This window comes from Agaricus bisporus, assembly GCF_000300575.1.
Source record: "Agaricus bisporus var. bisporus H97 unplaced genomic scaffold AGABI2scaffold_11, whole genome shotgun sequence".
NCBI classification, from domain to species: domain Eukaryota; kingdom Fungi; phylum Basidiomycota; class Agaricomycetes; order Agaricales; family Agaricaceae; genus Agaricus; species Agaricus bisporus.
Genome location: NW_006267346.1, coordinates 1015476 through 1032236, shown reverse-complemented (window position 1 = coordinate 1032236; position 16761 = coordinate 1015476). Strand labels below are relative to the sequence as shown.

General features: G+C 45.6%; 5 protein-coding genes across 5 annotated transcripts; 1 reads left to right on the top strand and 4 right to left on the bottom strand.

The window, feature by feature from the left end:
• Positions 1-315: 315 nt before the first annotated feature.
• On the bottom strand, positions 316-4074 carry AGABI2DRAFT_76351 (hypothetical protein; the record flags this gene model as incomplete). The annotated part of the gene is made up of 21 exons (XM_006455808.1): positions 316-400; positions 484-608; positions 672-817; positions 884-926; positions 983-1105; positions 1159-1261; positions 1314-1454; positions 1536-1566; positions 1697-1720; positions 1790-1882; positions 1939-1983; positions 2034-2145; positions 2197-2298; positions 2350-2402; positions 2624-2729; positions 2790-2814; positions 2867-2919; positions 2981-3303; positions 3361-3451; positions 3502-3704; positions 3849-4074. The coding sequence occupies 21 exons, from the start codon at positions 4072-4074 to the stop codon at positions 316-318; spliced, it is 2253 nt and encodes a 750-aa protein (XP_006455871.1).
• A 1623-nt stretch (positions 4075-5697) lies between these two features.
• AGABI2DRAFT_195199 (hypothetical protein) lies at positions 5698-6748 on the bottom strand. Its single transcript, XM_006455807.1, has 8 exons — positions 6599-6748; positions 6501-6549; positions 6435-6452; positions 6287-6384; positions 6202-6236; positions 6067-6144; positions 5917-6013; positions 5698-5854 (listed from the first exon to the last, which is right to left on the bottom strand). Exons 1-8 carry the CDS (start codon positions 6699-6701, stop codon positions 5796-5798), a joined length of 537 nt encoding a protein of 178 aa, XP_006455870.1. The 5' UTR covers positions 6702-6748; the 3' UTR covers positions 5698-5795.
• A 347-nt stretch (positions 6749-7095) lies between these two features.
• AGABI2DRAFT_188003 (hypothetical protein) lies at positions 7096-11662 on the top strand (the record flags this gene model as incomplete). The annotated part of the gene is made up of 15 exons (XM_006455806.1): positions 7096-7188; positions 7245-7786; positions 7854-8336; positions 8430-8911; positions 8970-9241; positions 9379-9819; positions 9874-9953; positions 10019-10431; positions 10501-10574; positions 10656-10709; positions 10777-10902; positions 10963-10969; positions 11033-11069; positions 11190-11463; positions 11519-11662. 15 exons carry the CDS (start codon positions 7096-7098, stop codon positions 11567-11569), a joined length of 3429 nt encoding a protein of 1142 aa, XP_006455869.1. The 3' UTR covers positions 11570-11662.
• Positions 11663-12368: 706 nt separating this feature from the next.
• Positions 12369-13569, bottom strand: AGABI2DRAFT_195197 (hypothetical protein). Its single transcript, XM_006455805.1, has 7 exons — positions 13487-13569; positions 13403-13429; positions 13282-13349; positions 13191-13223; positions 13066-13129; positions 12864-13004; positions 12369-12682 (listed from the first exon to the last, which is right to left on the bottom strand). Exons 1-7 carry the CDS (start codon positions 13560-13562, stop codon positions 12570-12572), a joined length of 522 nt encoding a protein of 173 aa, XP_006455868.1. The 5' UTR covers positions 13563-13569; the 3' UTR covers positions 12369-12569.
• A 647-nt stretch (positions 13570-14216) lies between these two features.
• On the bottom strand, positions 14217-16113 carry AGABI2DRAFT_195196 (hypothetical protein). Its single transcript, XM_006455804.1, has 6 exons — positions 15803-16113; positions 15150-15629; positions 14912-15100; positions 14648-14859; positions 14293-14594; positions 14217-14248 (listed from the first exon to the last, which is right to left on the bottom strand). Exons 1-5 carry the CDS (start codon positions 16103-16105, stop codon positions 14336-14338), a joined length of 1443 nt encoding a protein of 480 aa, XP_006455867.1. The 5' UTR covers positions 16106-16113; the 3' UTR covers positions 14217-14248; positions 14293-14335.
• Between the last annotated feature and the right edge of the window lie 648 nt (positions 16114-16761).

Here is a 16761-nt window from a genome sequence, read left to right as displayed (position 1 = left end):
CATCACAATTCATAGATAATACTCGCCACATTCCCCATAATTGAAAGCAGTGCCTTCGATCTGGTGACCCGATTGACAACAGAAAGTTAAGTATATAATGCGTCATGTAACACGTTCCTGAACCCCAAAACCCTCAAAAAATGATAAACATACTGACACATGGTACAAGATGCTGCCTAGTCTGACTCATCTTCCTGCATCCTCGCCCACCTATCCAAATCCGCAATGATCTCATTTTGAGCCTCGATTGGCTGTTTCGCACTATTCGAAATCATCGACAGTCGGAACCTTTACCGAAGGATGGAACATTTAGGCTTACAACTCTCTCGCAAACAGGGGCACCTCTTCCGGGCTATTAACCATTCCGAGGTGCACGAGGGCATTATGACGCGAGGCCAGCCTGAAAATAAAATGTCCCCCCAAAATGAACGGACCGATGAGATAAGTGCGGATATGAAAGGGAGATGCCAAGACGAAACGAACTGTTCTTCAGGCGACAGCTGAGGTCGTGGCTTGTGGTGTTTTCGAACAGGTGGCCATTGCTCCTGCGGTTCCTTGTTCTCTTCTCCGGCATGTCCTCCTTTCGATTTCCGTTTCTGTCGAATTTTCTAGTTAATGATACGCATCGTCAGTCGAAATTTTAGACATGACTACTACAGACAGCGGTAGACACATGCCACGAGTGACTTTTTCGTTCTTTCTTCTTCGATACGACTTGGCAAGAGAATCTCGTCATTGAGATGACTATACTTGACGCCAATGGTATTCAGGATCGCCTGAATTGAGTCTTCCTCATTGAGAGTAGAAAGTTTTGGGGCTGAGTCATAGTGAACACCGTGTGTGAACATCTTGGCGACTTGCGATCTTAGAAGCACATACGCACCCTCATCGTCAAACAGCAGAGCACCAAGTCCTTTCAGAGTGCTCTATGTCACCCGAATAAGCTGATGCGAGCAATCAAGTTCACTAAATTTTGCCTTACGTCTTCCTTACTGATTCCGGCATCTGCTTCCACCAACTCGGCAGTGGCCTTGGTCTTTCTAGACCTATTGTTTCCCATGTTCGCTAACGCCCAATCCAATTCGGCGAGATTGGCTTTTTCAATCTAGATTAGTCACCATCAGATGCCAATTACGGGGTCCTAAAACTGAAGCCTACCGCCATTTTCGTAGCAAGTGCACTCTCGTGGTATTTAAAAATGTTTTCAATCCCAAAGAGCTCGCCCTTTTTGGAATTGTCACCTTGAATTCCTTCAAAATACCTGGAAATCGAATATAAGCTTCCGCTGTATGACTTTTATAGAGGCAGTTGACCTCGTTTGTATGCTTGCGTTATATCCAATCTCCATTTGTTGTTGTTTATAGAGTTGACGTGCATAAATCAGTTCCTCGACAGAACCTGCCCCGAGAAGCCGGTACACTGAAACGTCACGCGTCTGGCCGAAACGGAACGCCCTTATAGATCAGACCAAGAAAAGCAATACACAGCATATTCTATCAGTGCACCACACCGACGGACTAGTTGGAATGACAGACCTATCCATAGCTTGCAAGTCATGTGCTGGGTCTTAGAGAATCGAAACCCTTTAGGCCAAGGGAATAGAGGCAATGTTAAGAGGAAGAAACTTACTCCAATTAGGGTCTGCCCCATGGGAATCATCAAGAGTATTCGAACGTCCGACAAGAAAGAAACTTACCGAAGATGACAACCTTGTTCGCACCTGTTTGAACGAAGAAGAAAAGATGTGAGATTCCTTGTGCACCTTGGATTCAGAAGTGTGGAGATTGACCTGTCAAATTGAGACCTGTGCCGCCCGCTAGTGTAGAAATAAGGAAAACGAAAATTTTGGGGTCGCAGTGGAATTTATCGATTAAGGACATTCCTAAGGTTAAAATAATCATCGGGAACGAATCGAAAAACGGGCATCCGTATTCTTACTGTCAGACTGTTTTGTACTCCCGTCAAGCTTGACAAATCCATATCCTAGTTCTTTTGTCAATCCCGGTTTCCATCAAGTATTTGAGGAAACTAACCCTGGGTTTTGAGATGGAAATCTAGCATGTCCAATAACTTGACGGATTTCGTGAATACGAGAATCTTATTCGACGGATCTTTGCGCCATTCGCGTAAAAGTACTTCTAGGGTCTACAGCAATCCCTCAGTCCGAAATCGAATGCACAGTTATCAACCACTCACCGCCCATTTACCACAATACTGGGGTCGCATCATGGCTGTTCCATACTTTGGGGCATTTCCGTCAGGGAACGCGATATCTGCAAGCGCTCGATTACGTGCGGTCTGTCGGAAATCAGTTTCGCTTTGAGCAAGATTGGGAATACGATAGCTTACTTGTTCAGGAGAGTCGTTCGGCCCTGAGATACACCAACGGTCAAATTCAGGCACTGAGACTGAAATAGAATAAGACGAGACACCGACCCGGTAGAATCAAAGCCAAATGGTTCGACAATTTTATGAGTATTGACATATAACGAAACACGTCGCCGGGAACAAAAGGATGGCAGCAGCTTTTTCGACTTGGCCGCTTCATCATCAATTTGTTACAAGTTACAAACAGTGCGAGACACTCACGCTCGGCCTGACCCGCATGGGCATGAATACTCACGAAGTGTTAAATTTTGCACAGCTTCCATGCCGAGAAGGCGTTTGTATGCTATAGCTTGTTTTTGGCTCAAAGGGCAGAACACCACCTGGTCGCTTTTATTGGGCAGCTGCGATGGAAGAGATGACCATCAATGCTTTCATACTTAGTCCTGTTGGAGATGTCAAACCTGATTTTTTATTATATTTTTGGTTCTGAAAATAAGGTTTATATCAAGTTATTAAGTATGTGGCGGAGAGAAAGTACCTGCGCAGGAAAAACTCTGGAAGAAGTTTCGTCTTCAAAATTACCGCAACCATCTGCCGAACAAAAATTGAGAAGTGAGATTATTTTCCCAGGAGATCCTGTGGCGGGACACACTTGTGCCTGAGCTCGCTCCTCCTCAGTGGCAGCGGCGGACTGTCCAGCCGTAAGTGGCTTTACTACGTATTTCTGCCACTGACGACTTGTTCCCAACCTTCCAGGGTTAGTCCAATCTAGGATTGTCCACATTTCCTGGTAGGAGTTCTGGATCGTGGTACCAGTCAAGCCGAAACGGCGAGAACAGGCAAATTGATGGAGCGCTAAGGTAAGCTTGGACCATACGTTCTTTACTCGATGGACTTCATCGACAAAAACGCAGTCCCAAGCCAAAGTATCTAAAAGATCTATATCTTTCCGTGCAATGTCGAAACTGGTAATTACTATTCCAAAAGTTAATAAGATGGACGTTCAGCGGTGATCGTTTAGATTGTTCGCACCAATGTCCAACCTTCCCATTTTGAAATCACGGAGTACAGGTTCCCGTTCTTTACGACTGCCATTGTACAAACCAACTTCAAAATAACCCCACTGCGTTACGTATTGAGTGACAGATGGAAAGTTCCTGTGATTCAGCGCACCGTTTCAAGTTCCCTTTCCCAGTTGTGCACGACAGTGGTTGGAGCGATTATAAGACAAGTGGGCCACGTGTCATTGGCGGGTGGAAGATGCCGCCTTTCTCTCCAGGCGTCTAGGTCCTGAAGATTGGAGATATGCTTACGACGACGATCTTTGTCAGTTGTGACACCACTTTTTCGCATTATGGCCGACAAGAAAGAGATTACTTGAATGGTTTTACCTATTAAAACATATAAAATAAGCGCTATCCTTTAAACAAAAAGCCCACTTCAACTTACCCTGAATAGGTATATTAAACGGCCATCAGAGTCGATGCAAATAAATCAGAATTGCGTGAGGCTCACAAGACCCATATCATCTCCAAGCAAGCCACCTCTACCGGCTTGGTACTGATTCCAGAAAAATGTGACGCCCTCTCGTTGATAATCACGCAGATACGTATTGATTGAGGCTGGAACTTCGGTCTTTGTCTTCTCATCCAAGACAAGCGGTTCTTGACGCTGTTGACCAGGTGCCAGGGGAAACCCCGGTCGCGGTTTGAGACCCTTAACAATCTTGTCACTTCCAGATGGCATGATGCCGAGACTCATCAGGCTCACATATTCGCCCATCTCTTCAGCAATGTCATCGTCGGTATCGGTCTCAGTATCCGAGGCTTCCTCAGCTAATATAGCACCTGAGGGTTCAAGGCCTGTGGAGGAGCAGAGTTAAGACATCACTGTGTGAAGTCGTGTGACCTTACTTGACACCAGAATTTCATCACCAGAGTCCGATTCAGTGGCGGAGTCATCTTTCTTATTTCGTTTCTTAGTCGCTGGGCAAAAAGCATTGGCATGCGAAACTAGAAGTGAAGACAAAACACACATAATTGAGGACTCCGCCGATATTTGAAAGAGGTTTCTTCTTCCGATTCGGATTCTGAACGCAAATATCAATTAATTCAAAACTTGCTGTCACACAAGCGAATCACCAGTGGCAGAATCGTCGAGAGTCAACTTCTCCGAAGATGGAGATTGACTAGTTGCCCTTGAAGACTGTAATTTGACCTTGGACATTGCCGCAAATGATTTCAAAACAATCGGTGAACTGTTTGGCTCAGCTTCTCGGTCGGAGCTCATTGGTAATTCTTTAATTGGTTCATTTATGGCTTCAGGTTCTGATTCCGAATCCGGTCCAAGCTCATCTAACCCTACACAGGTATTAATGACGAACGGATTGTAATCTCAACCGCATACCAAAATACTTCAACAATTCATTTTGTCCATTTGGAAGCCTGGAATGGAGTTCTTCTGTCGTTAATAACGCGTCAATAAGCATCGAACGACTGGAAACACGCAAAGTCCCATACTTCTTTTTCGTTTTGCTGGTTTTTGTGAAGAGGTGGGAAAACGTTCTGCGCGTCTCTTCCTCTTAACAGAAAGGCGGTTTTCTTTCAATGTCGGCGTTTGAGGAATATACACGCCAGGTGTGAAATCAGGATCAGAATCAGACTCTGCTTTACGGCTTGAGTTGACTATTTTTGTTTCAGACTTCGCAACTCAACAAACCCAACGGAGATGAAATTTGCGCTGTTCGTCCTGTTTGCGTATTAGAGCTGGACATTCATAATTGAAGCAGTAGAAAGAAGTTTACTTGTGGCCGACATGGTGACAGAAGGGAGAGGACATATTGACTCGAAACTCGTTATGTCACACAATTTTCGATGATGCCATCAATTACTATTTATAGGATTTCATTTACACTGCGTGGTCTGATCTGGTCTGATCCGCTAATATAACAGTATACCAGAGTATACCTAATCGATGCTCAGCAAGATGGATGAGTCGTTATCATTCATAATTCAATTTGAATATATTTCTTATATATGCTATATCTAAGAGAATTGCCAGGCTCCTAGATGGCTTTCGTATCAGTGCTTTCAATGTTTCCTTGTTCCCAATCGGCTTCATGCGGACACACCCCGCATTCCATAAACATTTACATTCATGGTATCAGTCAAGCGTTACATTTCCGGACTCTAGGACGTTTGCATTGACTGATCTCGTGAACATCGCGTGCAAAGAACAGGTTCCGGACAATATAAAACTTCACCCTTCAAAACCTCCTCGTCAAAGTTCACTTTTTTGCGGCGGAGAGGTGACATCTTCGCCGGTACTGACCTATTTGTTCCACGGGTATTTGCATGAAAAGCTAAAATTGCTCTTAGGAGCGATCAGTAAAAGTGTTAATGTTTGATTAAGAGTAAAAACAGATGTATGTGAGCTCGAAATAAACAAAACGAAAATGCGAGAGCAAATCAATCAAAAGCTTCTTCAGCACTCCTCCGCGCCAGCCGACGAATTTTCTTTCGGTATGCTAAAATTCCGTAGTCAGGATATAAAAGGGAGAGGATCGAGACTAAAGAAATGACTCCGAACCTAAAATATCTTCTCGAACTTGTTTGGCTGCATCGACGTTTGCGGGACTACTAGTATCGGGAGGATCGGAGGACAACATCGATATCACACTGATCAACTGGAAAAAACGACGTTAAAATACATAGTTGTCGACGGCATTGTAACACTCACTATGCTTGTAACGGACTGTACAGGCGACCATCGCTCGGAGGCTCTCTCAAAGCCATATTCGTCTTCACCAGGGGCATGCTGCAAGCCAAACATCAATAATCTTAAAGTGAACGAAGGGATTTAAATGACGCTAACCAAAATGGAGATACAAACATCGCCGTTGGCATAGACTGCATTACATCAGATCCCTAGTCACAACGCGTGCAAGGACTATACGCACTATTTGGGTGCCACATCTCGGTGATAAACTTCATTTTTGGGGGTGACAGCGGATAGTCTTGTGGAAAGGTGAGGCGTGATTTGAAGAAACCTCCTTCACTAGAGCGCTGATTGGTAGGGGTATGAGAACGACCCAATTGAGAACCCACTAAAGAGTATCGGGTGGCCTAAGAAAGTATCAGAGGTGTGCCGCTGAAAAAGAACGTTTCTCTAACCCGATTATCATTACTTCCCACTCATAAAGATTGCCATCATCAACAAGACCTGGTTGGGTCATCAATCGGAGAAGGAATGAAGGGGTAATTAAGCCAACCAGCCGAGAAGCCCTCAACAGGGCTCTTGGTGAGCTCTGCGAGCTGGCGTTTGAGAATGAGAGAAGCAGTGTTCGAAGGCTGCGATGAAGCCGAAGGAGGCATTGTCAGTCAAGTCGATCGTTGGCGATAGTGACTGGGACAAAGTAAAGCTCATCCAGCGCGAACGCCGAAGAACCTAATATATATATCACACCACGTGATGCAGGTCACACACACTCTAAAGGTATTTTCTTATTTCTCGCCATCGAGTTGACCGGTCCAATACACCAGCTCCTCAAACCAGGAGAGCCTCTAGGAGTGTTCGGCGAGGCCGCTACAGTAATTATTGTTCTCGAGGATGATATTCATAATTTTCGCATCCCGGCAACCGGCCCGGCCCTGTAGCTTGTCACGTGAATCGAAAATCCAATGAAAGAATTTGACTCTACCCTTCAAAGCTTCATCCCCGAAGGGCAGGCTTTGCTTCGGGATCCTTTCGTGCTGCGAAACTGAAAGCATGTTTTATGATGATGAAGAGAATGAGTGGGATCGACTAAACAAAACTTCCTGGAACGGCCTGGGGCTGACAGACCCGGTCAAGAGTGTAGAGGTGCGTCTGCCTAGATTAACCTGCAAAGGTCCGTGTCGTCAACGTGGTTCAACTAGGACAAATGGCTTCTTCTACCCGCCTTCTTGAAAGTAAAAGGCCTCGTTAAACAACACATCGATTCTTTCAACTATTTCGTCGATGTCGATCTCAAGAACATAGTCAAAGCTAATAACAAAATAACCTCCGATGTGGACCCACGATTTTGGCTTAAATACGTCGATATCAATGTAGGCTTCCCCGACAGAAATGAAATGGAAACGGTCGAGAAAAAAGTCACTCCTCATGAATGCCGACTTCGAGATACCACCTATAGCGCACCTATCATCGTCACGATTCAATACACAAGGGGGAAGAATATTGTCCAGAGAAATGTCAACATAGGACGTCTTCCTATAATGCTGCGGAGTAATAAATGTGTTTTAACCGGCCGAACGGAAGCGCAGCTCGCACGGATGTCAGAGTGTCCTTTGGATCCAGGCGGCTATTTCGTGGTCAAGGGTACGGAGAAGGTTATTTTGGTTCAAGAACAGCTCAGCAAGAATCGAATCATCGTTGAAACCGATAATGTGAAAGGAGTCGTCCAAGCATCGTGTACATCGTGCGGATCCTTTCTTTCGTTTATTTAAGACTAGATGCATCACTCACTTCGCTCCAAATAACGCTAGATCAACACATGGGGGGCTCAAATCTAAAACATACGTGGCCACGAAAAAGGGGAGGATCTATCTCCGCCACAACTCCATCCATGAGGATTTGCCCATAGTTATCGCGCTCAAAGCCCTTGGGGTTCAATCTGACAAAGAAATTCTCCTTCTAACAGCTGGAAACACTGAAGCATACAAAATAGCCTTTTCGGCAAACTTGGAAGATGCCGCTAAGCTTGGCATTTTTACAAGGCAGCAAGCGCTCGAATATATCGGGACCAGAGTCAAAGTAAATCGAAGAGTAGTTGGGCCCAGGCGGCCAGCGTGGGAGGAGGCTTTGGAGGCGCTGGCCACCATTGTACTAGCTCACGTACCGGTAAACGGACTCGACTTGCGACCTAAAGCTATTTTCGTCGCGACGATGACTCGCCGCGTGCTCATGGCTATGAATGACGAAAACATGGTTGATGATCGCGACTACGTCGGCAATAAACGATTGGAGCTGTGAGTGTCTATCTTTCTATGTTCCTGCTGACTTGCAGTCATGGGTATGAGGCATCTATTTTAACACTTATTGATAATCAAACTCTGATACAGTGCTGGTCAATTATTGGCTCTCCTCTTCGAGGATCTATTCAAGACGTATAACTCCAATCTGAAGAGTGCGATTGATAAAGTTCTGAAGAAGCCGTCAAGGACAACCGAGTTTGATGCTTACAACACGATGCAATTTCAAGGCGACCATCTTACAGCCGGATTTGTGCGAGCGATCTCAACGGGAAATTGGTCCCTCAAACGATTCAAGATGGAGCGTGCTGGTGTAACACACGTTCTAAGCCGTTTGAGCTTCATATCAGCACTTGGTATGATGACGCGCATCTCATCTCAGTTTGAAAAGACGAGGAAGGTCAGTGGACCGCGCGCACTACAGCCAAGTCAATGGGGTGTACTGTGCCCAAGTGATACCCCAGAAGGGGAGGCATGCGGTCTAGTTAAAAATCTAGCTCTCATGACTCACATTACCACCGATGTTGAGGAAGAGCCGATAATTCAGTTAGCTTTCATGCTGGGCGTTGAAGGCAAGTTTATTACATGTCAACCGAATTCGTCTCAGTGACATCATATCCACATCTGTAGATATCCGGTTAGCGACTGGAACAGAAATATATGGGCCAAATACCTTCGTTGTCAATGTCAATGGGACTATCATCGGTCTAACTCGGCATCCAATGCGCTTCGTTTCTCAGTTCCGGAAACTCCGAAGGGCCAGGAGATTCAGTGAATTTGTGAGCATATATGTCAATCACCACCATCGTACCGTACACATTGCTAGCGATGGTGGGCGCATTTGTCGACCCATGATCATTGTGGAGCATGGTCGTTCAAAAGTTACCCCAGAACATGCCACGGTGAGTCAATCTCTTTTCTCCGGTTAGCATCAGTCAGTCTATGGATTTTCCATGCTACCCCGGATTCCACGATTCCACCCGCAGTCGTCTGAACCCGATTTGAGGATTCACTGACGATCTTTTATGATTTGATTTAGCATCTCAAAGATGGTACAGCAACATTTGACGACTTCTTGCGCAAGGGAGTTGTTGAGTATCTTGACGTCAATGAAGAAAATGACACATATATCGCCTTATACGAATCTGACATCACTCCTCATACAACTCACCTCGAAATAGAGCCATTCACCCTCCTTGGCGCCGTCGCAGGCCTCATACCGTATCCTCATCACAATCAGTCTCCACGTAATACCTATCAATGTGCCATGGGCAAGCAAGCAATTGGGGCAATCGGCTATAATCAATTCAACCGCATCGACACGTTGTTGTATCTAAGTGTTTATCCCCAGCAGCCGATGGTTAAGACAAAGACAATTGAACTCATCGGCTACGACAAGTTACCTGCAGGGCAGAATGCGACAGTGGCCGTCATGAGCTATTCAGGATATGATATTGAAGACGCACTAATTTTGAACAAGGTGCGTCCCTTTTTCCCCGCCTTTCTAGCTTCTTCAAATTTGAGTTATGATCAGGCGAGTTTAGATCGCGGTTATGGACGTTGTCAGGTTCTGCGCAAAAATGCGACCCTCATCCGAAAATATCCCAATGGAACGTGGGTTCACCTGATTTAAGTTGCGCCACCAAAAGTCTAGATCTCTGACCATATACATCAAATAGGTATGACCGCCTTGCAGACGCTCCTATAGATGAGAATGGCATGACTGCCAAACGCTACGATATCATCCAGCCAGATGGTCTTGCTGGAGTGGGCGAGCGTGTCGACCCAGGTGACATCTACGTAAACAAACAATCGCCCACGAACGCGTCGGATAATTCGTTTACGGGACAAGCCGCCTCTGTCCCGTATAAAAATACTCCTCTGACTTACAAGAGTCCAGTTGCCGGTTACATAGACAAAGTGATGGTCACCGACACTGAAAATGAACAGACTTTGATCAAGGTTCTCATACGACAAACACGGCGCCCTGAGTTGGGCGACAAATTCAGTTCGAGACACGGTCAAAAGGGTGTTTGCGGTTTGATTGTCAACCAAGAGGATATGCCATTCAACGATCAGGGTATCAACCCCGGTAAGCATTCTTCCATTTCGTTCCCTGAATACCTTAGATGTAGTGTTCTCACTTTTACTTGACATATAGACACGATCATGAATCCACACGGTTTCCCTTCACGTATGACGGTTGGGAAAATGATTGAGCTGCTAGCTGGGAAGGTATTGTTTTTGACTATGCCTTACTCGGACTTATTGTTGGACGTGGTCGTAACTGAATCACTACCGGTTTTTTCCTGACAGGCTGGTGTTTTGACAGGAAAGCTCCAATACGGCACCGCTTTCGGAGGGTCAAAGGTAGAGAACCCCTTCAAAAGTCCTAAATACCGCGCGAACATAACCTCTTATTATATGCTCTCGCTAGGTCGAAGATATGAGCCGAATCCTTATCGAGAATGGTTTCAGTTACGCAGGGAAAGATATGCTGACAAGTGGTATCACGGGCGAGCCGCTTGAAGCCTACGTGTACTTCGGCCCTATATACTATCAGGTAGGTTCTATTATGTTAATTTATTTTTTCCTGCTTGACGTAGAGTTATAATTCTCCTAGAAACTTAGTACGTGAACTCGTGAACTCGAGACCCCTGATACTCAGCGCTCGGGCTAATGATAAACCTTAGAGCACATGGTAATGGACAAAATGCATGCTCGAGCGCGGTACGTTTGACTAATGTTCCTTCTATCCAAGAGGCAGTCTTCCTGATATTTTCTTCCCGCCACTGCCGTACATTATCATAACGTCAACTGTCTGCCTATGACATGACTAATTGACGTTAGTGGCCCGCGTGCGACCCTCACACGGCAACCTACGGAAGGTCGTTCCCGAGAGGGTGGTTTGCGTTTAGGGGAAATGGAGCGCGACTGCTTGATTGGTTATGGTGCTACCCAGCTATTACTGGAGAGGTTGATGATCTCTTCGGATATCTTTGAGGTCAATGCATGTCAAGAGTGCGGCCTGATGGGATACAATGGGTGGTGCACTTACTGCAAGAGCTCCAAAAAAATGGCCTCGTTGACGATTCCTTATGCAGCCAAGTTATTATTTCAAGAAGTGAGTTCCCTTATGACCGTTGTTATGTTGGTTGACGTTTTCAATGCATGACTAGTTGATGGCTATGAATGTGGTTCCTCGCCTCATACTGGATGATGCATCATGACAATCCCTAGATTAATCTCGAGCTGTGTGTTTCATTTGCAATGTATGTATAGTAATAGTAGTTCATTTTCTTTACAATCTGATGTGTGCATTGTTCACTCTTCACAGTCGGCCGAAGTTTTCATCACACTAAAAAATCAAATCCACCATCACAGTGGTTACTGTAGTTACCCTGGCGCCTTAAAATAAATCACTCGACTCTTTTTTCTCACTCGGAGGTGCGAGAGAAACAAGGGTTGGGGGTTACCGAAATATCCCATTTGTGCTTATGAGGTTCTCTCCGTTTCATCGGAGACTCGAAAGAGAAAATGGAATTCGATACCAGCGACTTGGATTTTGCCACTTTGTTGAAACAAGCACCGCACATGATGATTTTCTGTACGATATTGATTGTCAACTAGGATTTGAGGTTTCAAACAAAATCAGCTATCATTCGTGAGAGAAAGTTATACGGTATTATATGTAGATACCCATCCCCTTGCTTTGTTGCTTCAAGATAATTTAAATTTGTTACTGGACTGTTTAGGTGGAGAATCAAATCAGCAAAATAGTTCTTAATCTTATATTTATTAATATCGATATATCCACATATCAACTCCGATAGATCGCATATCATTATGCCTTCATTGATTACATCCCATCTATCTTAGGGCTCGCCAATCGGATGCTAGAGAAATATACACGTTCTAACCACGCAAATAAATCAGTCAAGTCCAGCGCAACAATGGATGAAGATGCTTGGGAGTCGCTTTATCGTTTCACGAAGCAGCAAAATTTGGTGAGGATAGTGGAAGGCGGGATATCGTAGCCAGGGGAAAGTTGAGTGGCAAAAACGGGGGCCCACATGCCAAATGAATGACAGACTAGTTGGTGGCAAGAACTGGGACTTGATAAGAGAGCACATCTCTAGTGAGGCATCATCTCTACTGGATTAGCGTGACGACAGTGGTAACATTTTAAGCTGAAATCCGAAGAGTGTGCGTTACCGCTCATGTTGTAAATCACAATCCCAACTGCTCCCTCACGGATTGCCGTACTATATTCTCATATTCCCCTTGATTTTCCCGGTATAACTTGCAACAATCTATATTCGCGCCGCTTTCAAGATTAGGTTCTATAATAACGACAAGTTAACCGGATATGTAGTCACTGGATACTAGGGTACGAGAAAAAGGTGCGATTCGAGAAGACGAGCCGAGTGTAGGAGCGAAGTGATCGGTCTAGGAGCAGCTCGGCATGACCGTAGAAGCATGTGGACGAATAAAAAAAGACGAAAAAGCGGATAAGGAACATACCTGCAAGCATTGAGATAACACTCAAGATGACCTTCTCCACGCTCTGAACGGGACTCCACCTTTCGGATGCAGATTCATACATAGTTGGGTCATCACCAGGTGTATGAAGAATTGAGATGCAAACATTTCCATCAGGATATACTAGGAGACAAATGCTGGTCAGATACATGTATGAAACCGAGCATCATTTTTTTGGGCTCACTGTTTGGATGAAATATAGGCGGTTCAAACTTCATCTTGAAGGGGGAAAGGGGATAATCGGATGGCTATGTGTTTTGAACGTAAAACACCTTGCAAAATAGAAAAATCTAACACAAACGCTCGTACAAAGGTGAGCTTAGCTGCGAAAATGCCGCCTTCCTAAGAGATCAGGGCGAGTTTCGTAAGATCCTTTAGAATATATGAAATCGGCTCGTACAAATGGTGTATCCTTGGGTCCAGAAATCAGCGCTTCCCAGGTGAAGAAATCAGACTCGGAGATTGGGCCTATAGCCAGATGTAGTTTACAAGGCCTAGAAAGGGTATGTCGACCGTCATACCTGCTGTGAACATGCCATCCGGTGAACCTGGGAACGACAAGTCAGCCACACATACTATCAGATGGCCAGAACGGAGCGTCATACCGCCGGAGGTCAGCTGCTTGTATTCTGTCATAAGACGGCGCAGTGCTGTCGCAGTATTGGGACTTCGTGCGGCCATGTTAGTGGTACAATTCGAACAGCTTGAACTTGACAACGTCACTACATACATCGGACCGATCCTTATGTAAGCCCCTTAATGTAATATTCTGGGCCGTCATACGTCTATCACCGAAACTCTCCGAGCCCGCGAGAATCCTGAATACACGGATATATACAAGAAAACGCCACGGGAACTTTTAACCATCTTGAGAATATTTCCTGCACGCATCTATCTTCTAAGATAAGGCATACTCTGCGCCACCACTCACAGTAGCAATCGACGACCAGCCATTTTCAGACATTCCGGCTATGGCGGACGAGGGAAGTGGCAAAGGAAGCCTAATGTTCAAACGATTACATTCGGCCTTTACGGACAGAAGCTATCGAAGGGCTTCGATTGGTGTCTCGAGAAATCACCTGCGTCTAGTGCGGGTACTAAAGAAAAATGTGAGAGTATGTCGTACAGGTATCGTAGTACCAAGATATCACGACAATCGGATGCTTAAGTTTGATACAGTACCATGTCATATTTTATTTGCAAGTGGCTAAAGTCTTCTTATTAATAAATAGAGTATACTAGGGTACAAATATGACAATTATATCATGCTATAAAGGCCGTTTATGGGTTAATTGTGGTAACCTATAGCCTGTCCTATTCCATACCCTGAGGCTTCGAACCACCGAATGGTATGGATTATGACAAGTCTGACTATATAAGATATTGAAATTACATACGATACAACACCCACTTATCTCCCTTCATGAATAAGATAATGATTGATGAACGCCTTCTCACATTCTTGTTTTGTAAACTCTGGAATCAATTGGCTGGCCAAAGATATGCCTTTGAATGTATTCATTGCGGAAGGTGCCATCAGGGTCGACCCTGTTCAAAACGCGTCGGAAGTCGTCAAACCGTGGGTATAATCTTCTGAGATCGTCAGGACGCAGCATGTGTGCCTTCGCCCAATGGGGTCGTCCTTGATGTCGGGCGAGGATGGCCTCAAATTTTCCGAAAAGATCCCGATAAGGAACGTTTAATCCATAAGGCCTTAAAATATTCATTAATGATGATGTTTTTTGATCAATCAGTGAACTTCTTACTTGTATTGGACAATACCGATCCAGCACGTCATATGTCCACTGCTTGGACTGAGCCAAATGTTGTCAGCAGCCGAGAACCGGATCTCAAGGGGAAAGTGAGGTCTTAAGCCCTTTCGGTCGGAGAATTCTTGCTGAAGCCATGAACGCAACTCCTGCAAACAGGCTGTGGCTTCCGACGCCGGAATCGCCCATTCAGTCGTGAATTGCGGGTACTAGTTCGTTGAATCAGTTAACCTGCGCTGCCAGTGTCAAAGAGACGCATACCCGACAGTCAACGTTGAAGATCCGGTGTCCATCGTCGACGCCCACCTTCTTCTCACTCAGGAGCCAGAATGCCAGATGCTGAGTCCACGAGTTAAGGAAGAGGAAGTACCTCCCCAGAAACAATAAAATTTGAATTAAATGATACCCGCAGATCGTATTCCAAAACCAGGATCCCGCTGGCTGAGGTGGCTAGAGACAACGGTCAGATAATCTGCCGGAGATGAACGGAAAAACTCACATCATACGTTCTGTCGGCGGTGCTACAGACCACTTTATCGACAACGGGAAACCACCAAAATCTGGTATGCTGAGAAGACCTCGTGAGGCTGTCCAGATTCCTCACCATGTCATCAAACATCATTGGTTCTTGCACCTCCCTTAACCTAAAGGCGGGCTCCACTTCCAAAAGTATCTCCAACACAAGGCCAGTAGCGCCGAGACCACAGAGTGTGGCGGTAAAAAGATCACTCTCCTGCGTGCTAGAGCAGACAACTGTCTGACCATTGGCAAGGAGGATCTTCAGCGCCCGCACGTTGGTGGATATAACGCCATAGTTGACACCAGATCCATGAGTTGCAGTTGTGATGATACCCCCCAGCGTCTGATCGGAAATGGACCCGATGTTAACCATGGCCATGTTATATTTGTCAAGCTCAGCATGCAGATCGTAGAGCGTGATGCCGGCCTCAACCAGTGCACATCGTTTCTCGTGGTCGACCTATAATTAAGCAAATGATGGGATCAGCAGTCGAAGTCGGGAGTTGTGTGAATGGTTGAGAGAAGAAGGTGATTAAGAACTGCCGAGAAAGAATCAAACAAGCCCGACAGGGTCGGGATAGACGTCGGGGCTGATGGCGAGAAGAAGGCAGGAGATACGATTCCTTTACTTACTTGGATTACCCTGTTCATTTTGGTCAGCCGCACCATGTATCCGGTCGTACACGCTAGATCGCTCGGGCTGTGCCCTACTCCGATAGCACGAACTGTACGACCTTCTCGTCTAGCGAGCTCCAGGATGAGCTTACATTGGGCCTCAGACTCTGGTTCAAAGATAGCGCTGGGTGTACAAAAATATGTACGGGCCCAGTTGTTAAAGCGGGTAGAGGCAGCCGGGAGGGTGATGGGGTGTAGAAGCTGGTAAAGCGAGTGCAAGGGTATGTCCTCGAGCTTCATTTGTGGTTGGGAGGGGGACATTTGGAAACAATTTCTGCTGCAGACATTTTTTCATGGATGGCTTTATATGAGTCCCGATGAAAAGTCAAGATGACTGATCTCGATTTCGCCCGGAGGAACCCGGAAGACGCCGGATACTTGACCAGACCCCACTGCCGCGGCTGGCAAAAACGGCTGAACGTCAGCCAACTTTCTTGTCTCCCGGCGTGATTCACAGTTCCGGTGCTTACGAAACGTGCACCAACATCCAATCTCGATGAATTGCTCTCGGCATGCCAGGGTGATGCCCCACGTCTTTGATCTCTTTCGATAGGGCCCATTCATGGACCAACATCAGAATCGAGATTCGAGATCGCGGTGTCAGGTACATTCTCTTGGTTTGGTAGTCCGAAAACGCGTTTCTCTAGATGTGTAGCTGCGATGGCGACGGATCCCCAGCTGATGATCTGATAACTTATTAAGATTATTTAGATCATCACGTGCATACCACATATATCGAAGGAAAAAATAATAAAAGCATGTAATGTAGTTGGAACGGTACCCGCTGAACTAGTTAAGGAAATCAAATGTCACCCTGCAGTCACAGCGCTAAATTAATAGCCGTGAAAGAAAGGAGAAACTGGCAGCCCACCTTCCCCATTCCTGATTATTGTACAGCAGGATACCACGGACTTCGG